General features: G+C 47.0%; 1 protein-coding gene and 1 pseudogene across 6 annotated transcripts in view; both read right to left on the bottom strand.

Annotated features, from left to right (window-relative positions):
- The window catches only part of LOC105199114 (putative transcription factor SOX-15), a 54,080-nt gene that overhangs the window by 27,889 nt on the left and 12,172 nt on the right, over positions 1-14,019 (bottom strand). For 3 of the 6 annotated variants that reach the window (XM_026133040.2, XM_026133043.2, XM_026133042.2), the window contains exon 4: positions 208-763. In XM_026133040.2, coding sequence (XP_025988825.1) covers positions 208-383 — 176 coding nt within the window. In that variant the 5' untranslated portion in view covers positions 384-763. Of the gene's footprint in view, positions 1-207; positions 764-2,604; positions 2,760-6,687; positions 7,661-14,019 lie in introns of those variants that run through there. The other 3 variants (XM_011166071.3, XM_039446208.1, XM_039446209.1) reach the window with 3 other exon arrangements.
- Positions 11,600-13,044, bottom strand: LOC120356903 (annotated as a pseudogene).

Genomic DNA, 14,019 nt, shown 5'->3' with positions numbered 1-14,019 from the left:
CGTTTGGGCTCTCGACGACGTATTTTATTGTATTTCGACGACGCGACGTCGTGGAAAGCCAAGTCCACGAAAGTGAGAACTCGCCTAACGAAGGTGCGATCCGATCCGATGGCTCGCTCGTCAAATTTATTACACCGCCGCCGGTGTGCGGATATTCATGAAATAAATATGAGAGGGAGAAAAAGGAGAAGACAGAAATGGACTTACGTGTAGTGCGAATAAGACGGACTGGCTTGATCGATGAGAGCAGCGGTTGACAGGCCTTGCGCGATGGCAGCCGAGGGATCCCTAGCTGGCGAGGAATTCTGCGTCGCCGGTGCCGCCGGTATAGCGTGATGGTAGCGCTGGCACATTTCGGCCAAGTTCCACCCATGGGCATCCATATATTAGTACTGCTTCGATTTTCTTTGGCGTACCATCCATTTCACACGCGTTGCGATGCACACACACTCTCTCTCTCTCTTTCTCTCTTCCTCCCCCTTCCTACTTGGTTCTTCCGTTTTTTTTCTTCTTTTTTCTTTCTTCCCGCTCTTCTTCACTTTTCTCTTCCTTCAGTAATTTTTCACTCGCGCTCTACGTGTCTACGTATATACGAGGGTACCGGTAAGAACGACACTCGCGATCACGACGATGCGCATCGTCCTGCCGACGGAGACGTCCTGCGTGCGTCGCGATCCTCCGGTAATTTCGTCTCGTCTCTCCCTTCGCCTTGCCTCGTCTCACCTCGTCTCGTCTCACCTCCGGGACGGGACACGCGCACCGCCTGTTAATCAGGAGAACACAAATCCATTTACTTGGCCGTTAACGACACGCGTACGCATTTAGAGGATCGAGAGGCGCCGTTTAAAAAAAGACTCCACGCGACTTGCATGTCGACGACAGTTACGAATTTAAGAAGGGGTTATCAAGTTTGCTTCATGCTCCGTCTTTCGATGATTACCTTTGTGTATCGACGAACGAACGGCACGAACAAACAGCTATCGTAACAATTAAAGCGAGTACTTTGATCCTTGAGTCCTCGACATGGGTATTCTGTATCCAACTCATTGAATATTCATTTTCGAAGTTCCAAAGGTAATTAAATTATACATTTTATTTTGTTCCCAAAAAAGTACAGATACTTGAAAGTACGTTCACAAAATTTTATACATTCTTTTAATTACTTTAAATTATTAAAAAAATGGATGTGAGATACCCATAACGAGGACAAAAAAGAATCTTTTTTTCTCACGGTAATATCTTAAGAAAATATCTTTGAATTGACTTCGTGGGATTAAAAATTTTTTTACGTAATTAAAATACGTACAAAAATGAGGAAAGCCATGGACGATTTTATGCTAATAGTAAAAAAAGTTTTGTACACATTACAAACTTTTAAAAATTAAAAAAAATTTTTTCATACCTATAGAAATCCCTCTTTGCTCTCTTTATTTTTGTGCGTACTTTCATTGTGTAAAAGAATTCGAAATTCTATAAAGCTAAATTCAAAGATACTTTGCAATAAAAAAATGTATATAATTTGCTTTAAAGTCTATGCTTTAAAGTCACGCGATGCGCGTAACTAAGTTTATGGAAATTAAAAAACTTGTTAAAAACTAACGTAATACGTGCTCGTTCAATGCAAAAAATTGAGTGCGAAAGACACGCGGATGTTAGTGAATTAACAAACTTATGAATTCGTTTTTGTTTCCGCTCACGCTCGCAGAAAGAATTTATAATTGAGAATTTATAATTGAGAGTCATTGAGAATTTATAAAATGTTTTCCAGCAAAGCTTACAACTTCAATGACTCTGAAATGGCGCGTTCGGATACCTAACGGAACGCTAAATCTCGCATTATATAACCCTTCCTTTTCCTCCTCCCCGTCCCTTCCCTCGCCCCCCCTTGATCTAAATGCAGTTTAAAGCCACGGTTAATGAAAGTGTCCGTTTAATTTCTAACCCGCGAGCGGGTTAAGAGGGGAGGCCCCCACGTAAATGGAGGGCTCGAAAAGCCGTGTCGGATAACGATCGGCATCTGGATCGGACGGATACCGATCGACTTCTATTCGTGCCTCGGCGATTCAGCGTTAATAAGCGTCGTGCAAAGGTATCTATGAAATAACTATAATCACTCGCGCGTGAGTTACGGCCGCACGAAAACGATCGTCAAATCGCATTCTTTTCTCGCTCGTGATCGAGGAAATGAACGGCAAGAATTCGGCCGCGGGTCGGTAGATCGTCGAAGAGGATCCCTGCCCGTTCTCGGAGACCGTGCAAGAGATGCCTAATCGCGAGAAGACGGGAAATTGCGATACAATCGAGATACGATTAGAACATTCCAACGTACGAGAATTAAAAGATGCTGAACGATCTCTTGATCGTTTAAATGAAATTTTCTTACGTTTAACATATCTTTCGTATTTATTATATTAATTGACTTAACTGCTAATTTATATGACCCTCCTCCCTCTCAAGTACTTTTATTGAAATAAAAAAAAAAGAGACGAAGCAGTGACCAAGCGTCATTCAACATTTCGTATTAACGAAATCACCGGTGATGACCGACTCAAATGACATGGTCAAATATGTACACTCGAGAGAGAGAGTCCGTGACATATGTACCTTGTAAATATCCAAAAGATATACTCGACGCTAACTGAATTCCTGGTGCGGAACGGCTTGTCCTCTAATTTACCGTTAATGAATTTGATCTGCAAGCGCGACGAACAAGCACACATACACACACGCACACACGCACACGCACACACATAAACGAACAAAAGCACGAAAAGGAGCGAGACAAACGCAACTTTGTGATTTTAATTTTCTCGAGGGAATTAATCGTCGGCTACTGGTGCGGGACGTCGTATATTCGAGTCGTTTAAGCGATCGGACGTTAATCACACGGCCGGTAACCGGCGCGATATCGCTACGAAGCGAACCGATCGACAGTAAATTACCGGGCCCGCGCGGTCAGGTCGCGAACAAACGGTAAAACGCCCGATCGCGGAGGTGGCAAGGCAATTAAGCGCTGAACGTTACGTCTCAAGCCGCCGAAACCCGCGGGAAACGCGATACCAGCGGGCTCATTACGCTCGCGTACCACGCTCGATTGCGATGAGCGACTCGCGCGCGAGTAACATTACTCGGTTTTGCCACGCCTTCCGACGAAACGTAATCCGAGACTCTGCCGAGAGTTATCCCTCGACAAAATTAAGGATTCGTAACGCAACAACAATTGTTACTTGGTGGCGCGAATGACTCTCGCCGCCGTAGCGGGAAAAAATGAGAATGAGCAATAATAAAAATAATCCTCCCGTTCGAGGTCGCGATAACGCGATGGAGCGGGTTGAACGGCACAATGCGCGACGCGTTCGCCGACGGACGGGGATCTATACTGTACGCGGCCTCGCGTACATGTGCGCGACGAAATCGTAAAGTCGCACGATAGTCGCGTATGTACGTACGTACGTACGTACGTGCCACTGACGGAGGTCTCAATCCGCGATACTCATACACACACAAACACACACACACACACACATATGCGCGCACACACGTACCTCGAGCATACACAATACACGTATACACACACAGAGAGAGACAAAGGCGAGACGCGTAACGCAATAATAATCATAATGTCAGATCGATACAACACGCGATGTGCGCCGATCGCGAGGATGCCGATGACATGAAAGCGAGGAGGAATGCACGCGCGTAACGACGACGACGACGACGATGACGACAAGGACGCCGCTTTAACATTAAAGAGTCGATAAATTATTAGTTTTTGCATTGCCCTCTTCACACATCCCTCATCCCTGCGTCTCTCTGCGATACGCATCTCCGAATTGTCATAGAGCCATGTAGAGGCAGGCGCATGACGAACGGACGAACGGACGGACGTACACGATTATCGCGCGGGGAGATGCACAGGTATCTTTCGATAAATCGACGAGATATGTATAAATCAATATATTACGATGCGGCGTGCTTTCTAGCGTCGCAGCATTTCGCGCGAGACGCGCCGTGGAAGGCTGCTCGACTCCAACGTCGCTAACGAGAATCGAGCGCGACGAAGGAGCTGCGGACTTGGCGAACCGGCCGATCAGTCTCATGTTCAGGCCTAACAGGCCCTGTAGTTATAACTTACAATTAGACGCCGCGTCGGATTATTTCCCCGCCAGAATTATTACAGCTCGAGTTAACGTCGCGAATTGCGCGAAGCATTGTCGCGAGCTTGTCGAACGCTATAGTTCCGCGATGAGGGAAAACTTGCTTACGGACGGCGCTTGCCAGGAGCAATGAATGTGACGCCTCGATAATCGAGGCTGTAAAGTTAGAACCGAGATTTCCTTTTGCTATTCATTCTCTTCCCACTTTATCATACATCTATTACGTCCTACAGTGTTATTTAAATATTATTATATCATCAGGGAGAATGAATCGTCGAATTAACAGCCTGCGCTCTCCGAACGCGGATTTCCCAGTGAGAAATGGTACACCGACGTCGATCCGATGCCCGGAAAACATTGAAATCTCAAGTGGATATCTAGAAGATATCTTATTAAAGTTAGCTTCAAGATATTTCCTGAAGATATCATAAAATGTATTTTTTTAAGGTACTTGTCACATGAGATGTCTTTCTAAAAGATATCTCCAAGACTTCTCCACATCTCTTATTGTTAGATAACTCAAAATGTTGCACAGGATATCTTTAAGACCGCTAAAAACTGTCTTTTTAAAGCTTTTTGAAAAAATGCAAGACATGGCAAGATATGTTTTTATTTACATTGAGAAAAAAATGCTGCGATATGAAGTAAAATGTACTTTGGTTCAATTAAATGTACGTCGAATTACGGGCTGTCATTAATACATATAGTTGATTCAATTAAATTTTATTCATTCAACTATATTTGTTATTGTCCTTACTTTTAATTTTTTCGTTTTATTCATACTTACTGAATTAACAAAATATTACCAATTAGACTGATGCTGTTGATTCAAGAGCATTTTTTTTCTCTGTGTACGCGAGTGATTTTGACGTCGATTTTATTCGTTATTATTTTTCATTGAGTTTAGCGGATAATGGTCGAATTCCTGCAGGTGTCAAGCGAGAAAAGTCAACTATTATTATACGCATAATTGCGACACCGTCGCCGATCTCCCTATGCGATTCGCACCTTCTCTACACGTTGCAGTAAGGCGAAGCCGCGCATCGATCGCGTGCATATGGTCTCGTGAATTTTCAGGAGTCATTCGCGAGAACGATTCTGCCTTGTCAGCGATTCGCGAGCATCGATATATTTCTCTGTTTCTCTTTCTCTCTTTGTCGGTCGCTATTCGGATTAAGGGCCACTTGAACCAACTTCGATTAACTTTAATTGATAATTAACTTTATCAGCGAATCGATCAAATATGAATTATAAAGAGAAAAGGAGAAAATTATGCGTCTTGATCTAATAGTAAACTATTTTCCTTTTTATGTTGGCAATTCTGTTGACTAAGTTAATCGCCGATCAAAGTTAATCCAAGTTGGTTGAAGTGGCCCTCGATCGTTAAATTGTCACATCGAAAACAACACGGAGAGAAGAATTTTGCTGAAATTTGAAAATTATGTTAAATCGTAAAAAAAAATTCATTTGTATTTAAGCTGGTTGCTAAAATGTCAACTTTTCGAAACAGTGTCATCATGCTTTAAACGTATTACATAACTATTTTGATAGTTTCACATAAAATTATTTGTTGATCCGTATCTGGCTAAATCTTTAGGTAACACAATAAAATTCTTTTTTAGACAATACAATAAAGTTCTCTCTCTCTCTCTCTCTCTCTCTCTCTCATTCGTTTCTTTTTCTCGACGTATCGAGCGAGTAACCGTTGCCGATGGAGACGATCGCGAGAGCCAACGATAATTTTCCGACGCCGATGATTCTCTCACGACGTCTGGACGTCGCTACGGGCCGCTTTCGCCGCGTAATGACGATTCTTTCGGGGCGAATCGATCCGATCGAAACGGGATTACCTCCCGCGGGCGATGGACGGCACGTGTGTACGCGGGTCTAAACCGAGAACGTTAACGAAGGTTTCACCGTAGATTTTTTCTTTTCAGAAAATCGCCTATACACGCTGCGGCGCGCTCTCCCTCTCGCTCGCCTTCTCTCCCGAGCGTTTTCCTCTCTTTCTCTCTCGTTTACGCCCACGCGCGCGCGGCCAACCACGGAACCGGCCGGCGGGTAAGAGAGAGTGTATTTCTCGCTTATTATCCTTTCCTTCGATTTTCTACCGAAGGCGAAAGAATACCGAAGGAAGGTGCCGTCTACGTATATTATACGTGTCTCCCGTATGTGTGTACGTGTGTGTCCGCGGGGATCGTCGGTATTCGTGACGTGTGACTCACCCGCACACGCGGCCCGAGGTACTCGCTGGAGATTTACAGCTCATTACCGATTTCATACCCTGGCGTCACGATCGATTCGCCGAGCCGGGCCGATACGGCGCGGCTGAGCGCGGCGCGACAGAGTCGAGCGGAATCGAGCGGAGTCGAGCGGATTGTCATGCGACAATTCCCGCCGCCGTTGTCGTCGCGTATCGCGTGCCATACCCGATACGTGACACCGCGCGAGCGATCGGGTTTCGCTCGTAGAAAACGCGCGCGCCAAATGACTTTTCTCTCTCTCTCTCTCTCTCTTTCTCTCAGTTTACCTTTGTCGCCTTACTCCCACGAGGGCTCCAAGTTGGACGGCGAAGCGGATGATTGAGGCGGCGAACGATCCGTAGGAACGAGTCGAGAGTCGGCGGGAGGAACACCGGAAAAGAATCGAACGTGGGTCGCGCGAGAGAGAGCGGAGGTGTCACTGTCAAATTATGAACGTCTCGTGTAACGATGATACGACTGTGCACTGTGTATACAACATTCACAATAGGGTGCACGCGCACGCGCGCGCGCGCGCGTGTGATCCGTCAAGCGTTGCACGGAAGTGTCAAGCGACGAGGATGTTGGGCCTTGCAGCAGCAGCAGCAGCAACAGCGACGACGGCAGAAGCGACGGCGATAGGAACGGCAGCGGTGGCCGTCGCTCGCGTGGGAGTGTGACATAATACCGCGCTCCGTTCCTGCGCAGGAATCCCTGCGGTGGCACTCGCCAGGCGGATCTTCCGCGTCCTCTCTTTCTCTCTCTCTTTCTACTTTTAATCCCAAAATGGATATCCGAAATCCTACAGGGTAAAGAGGATCACCACCAGGCCGAGTCCTCGACAGCGTCGTCGTCGTCGTCGTCGCTCTCCCGCGATCTCACTGTCGTTTTAGCACCGCGCACGCGGTAATCCCGTGTGTCACGTGTGTCCGTCAATCTCCCTCTCGCTCTCGTGTATCACGCGCACGCGGGTCCACTGGCAGCAACAGCGGTGGTAACAGCAGCAGAAGCAGCAGCAACGCGTACATGCGTGCGTTGCGTGTCGTCGTCGTCGTCGTCGTCGTCGTCGGGCCGCGCTCGCGACAGCGGCCGGCCCATCAGCCTGCCTGTCCGCCTGCCTGCCCGCTTCGCTTCGCCTGCTTGCCTGCTGCACCGACGTCCCGTGCTGCACAACGACTCGGGCCGAGCGCGAACTGAAGTCGGGCGCGCGCGCTCCGCCGAGGTGAGCGGAGGTGACTTGCTACTCGGGCCGGGCCGGGGCCCGGCGTGGTGCGGTGCGGCGCGCGGCGAGCGGTACGGCGAACCACCACGAGAGTTCTAGCTTAGCATCGGCGACCGGCCAGTGGCGGCGGCGACGGCGGTACCTCGGTGCTGCGCGGCCGGTCGAGCGTGTACGTACGAGGAGGAAGCGGGCCTAAGCGTGCACGTGTGTACATGTGCGCCCTTGTGAATGTGCCCGCTAGATATGTGTTGGTGGAGAGACACGGGTGTACCTGGCGGGAGAAGGTGCCCCGTGCGAGTAAGCGTACGCTCGAGCGTGCCCCCTCGAGGCACCACCGCGCGAGCGTAGCGCAGCTTCGCGCGCGCGCGCGGGCGCGCGCGCGGATCCGCCCGTGCATTGGCGGCGCGCATCTTCTCTTCTCGCCGTCGTCGCCATCGCCGCGAAAGTTCCGCGAAGAAGAGAGGAAAAAACAAAAAAAAATTATGGGAGATGCGCGCGAAGGCGTATTTAAGCGGAGTAGGCGGTGCCTCGGGCGACGAATTTTGAGAAATATCCTCCGAGGATGGGAAAGACGTTCGGAAAAAGAGAGACGCTCGAAAGCGCATCGACGGATAAGAAATGCCCCGGCGCGATTTGTTTCATCCACCTTTTATCCACACGCCGAGCGCGTTTCTAATTAATTACATGCCCCCTTCCTCCCTCCCTCCCCCAAAGATTAGATTGGATTGGATTGAATTTAATCGTTTCGACGGCGATTCGCGCCGCCTCCGCTCCGCTCGAGCGTGCTAATAACTTTGCGCGTGTAAACGTAAAGTGCACGATCTATTGCGCGCGCGTTTCGACAGTCGATCCTCGCGCGGGGCTCCATACGTATCCGCAAATGTCATTGGAATATGAGAGATATCGCGGCCAAGACGGAGGAGGCCGGCCAGAGGCAGAGGCCGTTTCGCACGCGGGGATCGGGCGAGCGCGCGCCGGAATGCGAGGCGCGGATTCCTGATTTCGCCTTTTTAAATTTTCGCGCCGCGGTCTCACTCGCACAATGCCCGTGCGCATTTACGTAATCGAAATGCGTAGGAAGCCACGCAGATTGATTAGCACACGAGAGAGGAGAAAGGTTGCGACCATATAGATATCGGCTGGTGGCTCCATGCGAATCGCTCGCGAGCGCGAGCGAGCGCGCGGAGCGGCGCGGCGCGACGCGACGCGCCGGCGGCAGCTCGAGACCACGTGGGTGTCATCACACGCGCGTGAAAAAAAGAAAAATACCGAGAGATTATAGACGTACGATGTACTCTCTCTTTCTCTAACGTCTGGAGCAGTGACTCTCAAAGGGCGCGTCGCCTAACGAGATTTCGGCGTGGTGGTCATCGTACGAGCGATGTGAGATGAGAAGGATCTATACCTAATTTCACTTGTTTTTTCCATTTTCTCCCCTTCGACCCCCGCCTGAAAGGGTAAACGTAAAAATAATAACGCAGCATCCGCGAATCCGCTTCGCACGAGGGTAGCCTCCGCTCCGCTCTGAGGCGGACAATAGCGCGCCGCGAGCGAAAAAAGGTTTGAGAACCGCCGGCCTAGAGTGTTAGAGGAGTGTAGGCACACCGCAATATCGCCAAGGGACGGTGCATAAAGGATCCCGATAGCAATGACTATAAATTCGCTCTAAGCGCGAGTCTAAATATAAACTACGGTGCGAGCGCGGCTCCGCGCGCGCGTTGTTCTCGTCGGAGAAAAATCGCATATTTTTATCCATGTTATTATTACTATTAATGCGACCTTTCGCGATTGCGCGATTTATATTCCTCCCGGTGTTGCATTAATGCAACCCACCTGCCTCGCTTTAACGCTTCGTTAACGTCCGACGCTTCGTTACGTCGAACTTTATCCCGTAAATAAGTAAGAGGAGTAAAGTGTGTATGACGAGTGGGGGAGAAACGCATGCTAATTATTCCGCGAGCGCAAAATCAAGCGTCGCAAATGAGCGTAAACAAGCCTGTTGCGTAGAATTCTCTACCGTTCTCTTCCTCGCGGCGAGTATTAGGTGGATTGAATTTTCTTCGAAGGGTAAACGTCGGAAAGAGTATCGCTTCCGATAATCGTGCACACTTAACGCGACGACGACGCTGCGACCGCAGACAGTTAGGCTCTCTTTTGTTCTCTCTCACTTCTCCCTTCCGTGATTTTACTCCCGACCGAGCTTAATTAAGAATGATTCAAGAGCGGATTTCTCCTCTCTCCGAGAAAAACCGATCGCAGGTCGATCTGCGATCCGTATATGATAATCGCCGCGGTATAAATTAGTACACACGCGGGTTCGCGTAGCGTAGCGGCCGATACGCTGTAGTGAATGTAAAACCGACCGTACAAACTGAATATTTAAAAGATTATAAAGCAAATCGAGGGGATACGGGGCGATACCGCGTTAATTCACTCGGCTTGCCTGCGCACCGACTGCTCTTTCGATAAATACGATCGATACCAATCTCGATGACGCGGCTGTCTCACCTCATGGAGCGCGAACGCAAAAAACGCAACGTTTAAAAAAAGTTTCTCGCGCTAATCCCTCGTGCGTATAATTTAGCGAGTTGCCGGAAATCGTCTGTTTCGATCTAGAGAAAGAAAGAGAGAGAGAGAGAGAGAGACGCATGAGTACTACGAAGAGGAGGCGGGACTAAAGATACAAACTAATAAAAAAAAAATAGATCAAACTTTCTAAATCTATCCTACGTTTTTCGTACGTCTCGTCGCAGATCGATCCGCGAGCGACGTCTTGATCGATTGTACCGCCTTTCACCGGACACTCCGTACGTATTATCGCGTCTTCGCGAGGTATATAAAAATAGAGATGGAACACAGAAGCGATGGTAAACGAAAGAAAGCGACAACCGTAAGAAACCGTAAAATAAACTGAGAGGAACATCATGCTCGGGCGGCCGTCACTCACCTGAGCGGCTGGTATGTATATGAAACGATATAAGTGCATTGTGCTCGTTAATGCGCTGGCAAGCGCGTAATGCTTGCGTATGTGCATAAATATTTATGCTATTCGGCTGAACAATCCCTAAAACGAAATGAAGTCTCTGCAGCAGGGAACGTGCTCGCGCGCGTATTATTATTGATACAATATTTCGTGTTGCTTCTTATTATCAATTCCTTCGATGATATATCTCTACTCCATATAGAAATTGTTTTCTTCCGTTCTTGTGCTATTTCGATTAGAAAATAACTAAATTTGTGAATTAATTTGTGCTAGTAATTTGAGATTTTTTTATTCTTATTTCTATATTATTAATCTGCGTTTTACTTTTTTTTATTTCTTATTATTATTAATTAGATCAAAAAATTTCGAATATATGTACGATTAATAAAAATCGAGCACGCGTGTTAATTTACATTTCGATTAGAAAATAACTAAATTCGTGAATTAATTTGTGCTACTAATTTGAGATTTTTTTATTCTTATTTTTATTTTATTAATTTGCGTTTTACTTCTTTTTTTCTTATTATTATTATTTAGATCAAAAAATTTTGAATATATGTACACTGAGAAAAAAAATTGGTTGAAAAACTAAAATATTTAGTCCGATACGCACGACTAAATATTGAGTTGATTTAATTAATTCTTAGTTAAAAAATTGGAATGATTAATATAAATAAACGACATCTTTTGTTGTGCAACTAAATAATTGTTGAATCAATCCAATGTTTAGTTGTGCATATCGGACTAAATATTTTAGTTTTTTAACCAATTTTTTTTCTCAGTGTACGATTAATAAAAATCGAGCACGCATGTTGATTTACACTTCGATGTGTCACGAATAAATAAGTGTACTATTTTCTATTCTGTACTTTTAAGAAATAGAGAATAATGAATAAACAATAGAAAACGGAGTAAAGTTATTTATCCATGATATATCAAAATGTAAAATAAATATCTAATATCAAATAAATATACACTAAATGCTAATTGTTTTTTTTTATATTTCCTGCACAAGATACTTATTTGAAATAGTATTTTTTATAAATACATTCTTTAAGTAAATATTTCTATCGAATGTGTATCAATTTTTCTCCAGCACAGACTGTTCTAGCCATGCGATTTTGTCGCTGCGTCGATTAACGTTCGCGATAGATTTAGATTTAGAAAAGCCAGTGGTATGTATACGAATGCAGCTGAGGAGAACCGATTCAATCGATGATACAGCAAAGCCACGAAACGGATATGTGTTCGTTCGGACGTTTATGCGGGCGCGTACGTTTTTGGACATATGAGGGCCGAAAGGAGAAATAGATAGAGAAAGAAAAAAAAAGCAAAATTTGATATATACGGAAAAGAAGGAAATGAATACGATAAACATAAACTATACATTACATTCAGATATTAAGATCAAATGTAAAGGAAGAAAAAGAAGAGAAAAAATTTATTGTATTCTAGCAAAAAAGAAAATCTTAGTGCACAGTATAAAAGTAAAAAAAAAACGTAATTAAGTAAAGATACAAAAACCAAAAACGGAATACAAATAAACAATAAAAGACGTACGCACAATGAGAGATAAAAAGAGGCGAATAGACAAGAGAGAGCCAATAAGCGACGAAGGAAAATAGAGAAAGATCTGCAGAGAGGAGAGAGCAAAAAAAAAGAGAAAAAGAGACTCAGAAGCAAAGCAAGGGGTCGAAGGGAGACGGATTCGCTCGAGCCGAACGCCACATCTATCCGCGGCGAGAGCGGAGAGGAAGATAGAGAGAGAAAGAACGAGCAAAGTTGCAAGATAGAAGGAAGGAGAGGGAGAGGGAGAGAGAGATACACGCGATGCACACAGCGTAGAAGCGCATATGCAGCGACGAGTCCCCTCCCCGCGTGCTCCGCCGTGCACGTGCATGCATCCAGGTCGCGCGCGCGTGTGCGTGTATGTACAAAGTAGGTCCAGCGGCGAAGAGAGGAGCGGAGGAGAGCGAGACGGCGAATGGGTATCGCCGTCCCCTCGCGGCCGGCGCGACCAATCCGCGGCGAGCGCGAGCTGCGTGAAGGCGGAACGCGCTGCTCTTTCGCGTATATATTCCGCGGTATTTATTATTCAGTTTGCAAATACGTGGCAAAAATGATCTCTCTCCCGCGCGGGCGCAGACGCTCGTACTCGAGCGCGAGTACGAGCGCGCCCGCGCGCATGCTGGATGTTGGCCTCGTCGCCGCGCGCGCGCTCCTCTCACGGGCCGGCCCGCTCGCTCGGAGCCGGGAGGTGGAGCCAGAAGGCAAAGGAGCAGGGTAAACGACGGAGATATCGGCCGTTAATTTGTTAGAAACGCCACCGGCACGGCCGATCGCGCCGCGTACATACGCCTGCCCGCGTGCGTATACGTGCGTATACGTGCGTGCGCGCGCGATCGGACTCCATTTGAGAAATGCCAATTTATGAGAGTCGCGACATCAAACGATGCGTTTAGCTTTCTTCAATGAAATTGATATTGAATACTTGAGAGCAAAGTCTGTTTTTCGTGAGAATTGAAGTCGATGCTCCCTCCCCCGCGATAGCGTTGGTTAAATAATGGAACGAGCGGGCTGCGCGTTGGGACGGAAAAGAGGAGCGTCGTCGTCGTCGTCGTCGTCGTCGTCGCACGCCCGTTTCACGCGAAACACCGGTAATCCCCGTTTTTCTACGAACGCGTGTGTATTTGCACCATGGTCAGTTACGCCTTCTCCACCCGCCGTGTGTTCTCCGCCACGCCACAACATTTCCGCAGTTAACACACTCGTGGCCGATATCATCTCCTTTCTTTTCGCCCGTTCGCCTCGCGCGTTCTTTGATGTTCGCCAAGCACGCCCGTGTGTCTCGGATTCCAAGGAAAAACGCGATTTAATCGTGCGATCGTAATTACAAAATTGCAAATGCCCGTCCGATCGTGATCATCGCGCGTGTCGTTGCTTCTTAATCGTCGATTCCCATAGGATTCCCATCTTGCCCACGGAGTATTTAACGCGCATTATACGGAGTCTAATCGCGTTACCGAGAAAGCGAGGCGGAAGTATCGAGGGGCCACACTCGGCAAGTGATGCGGTCCATCGCTGGTCAGACGAATCGACGGAGAAGCCAGGTGGACCGGAGAGCTCTCTCGCCGCCTCGATGCCGCAATCCCGAATTGCGCGATCAGCCGCCGGTGGCGAAAACCACCGGTTTCAGTTTAACGAAAGAAACTTGCGGAAAATCGAGAAAACTCGATCCCAATATCCGGGGAAACGTAAAAAAAAAAATTATTTGGAACCGGGATATCATCTCGATGACGTCCCGCGCGTGATTTATTATTAACATCGTGGGAAAGTTTTGAGAGTAAAAGAGATGAAGTAATCAAGAATATATTGTTCTTGTGTCAAGTTTCACTTTTTCACGATTAATATTGTTAA

The sequence above is a fragment of the Solenopsis invicta genome, chromosome 2 (assembly GCF_016802725.1).
Source record: "Solenopsis invicta isolate M01_SB chromosome 2, UNIL_Sinv_3.0, whole genome shotgun sequence".
In the NCBI taxonomy this organism is placed as follows: Eukaryota; Metazoa; Arthropoda; class Insecta; order Hymenoptera; family Formicidae; genus Solenopsis; species Solenopsis invicta.
The sequence above is the reverse complement of the archived record's forward strand: the minus strand, read 5'-3'. Positions and strand labels throughout refer to the sequence as shown.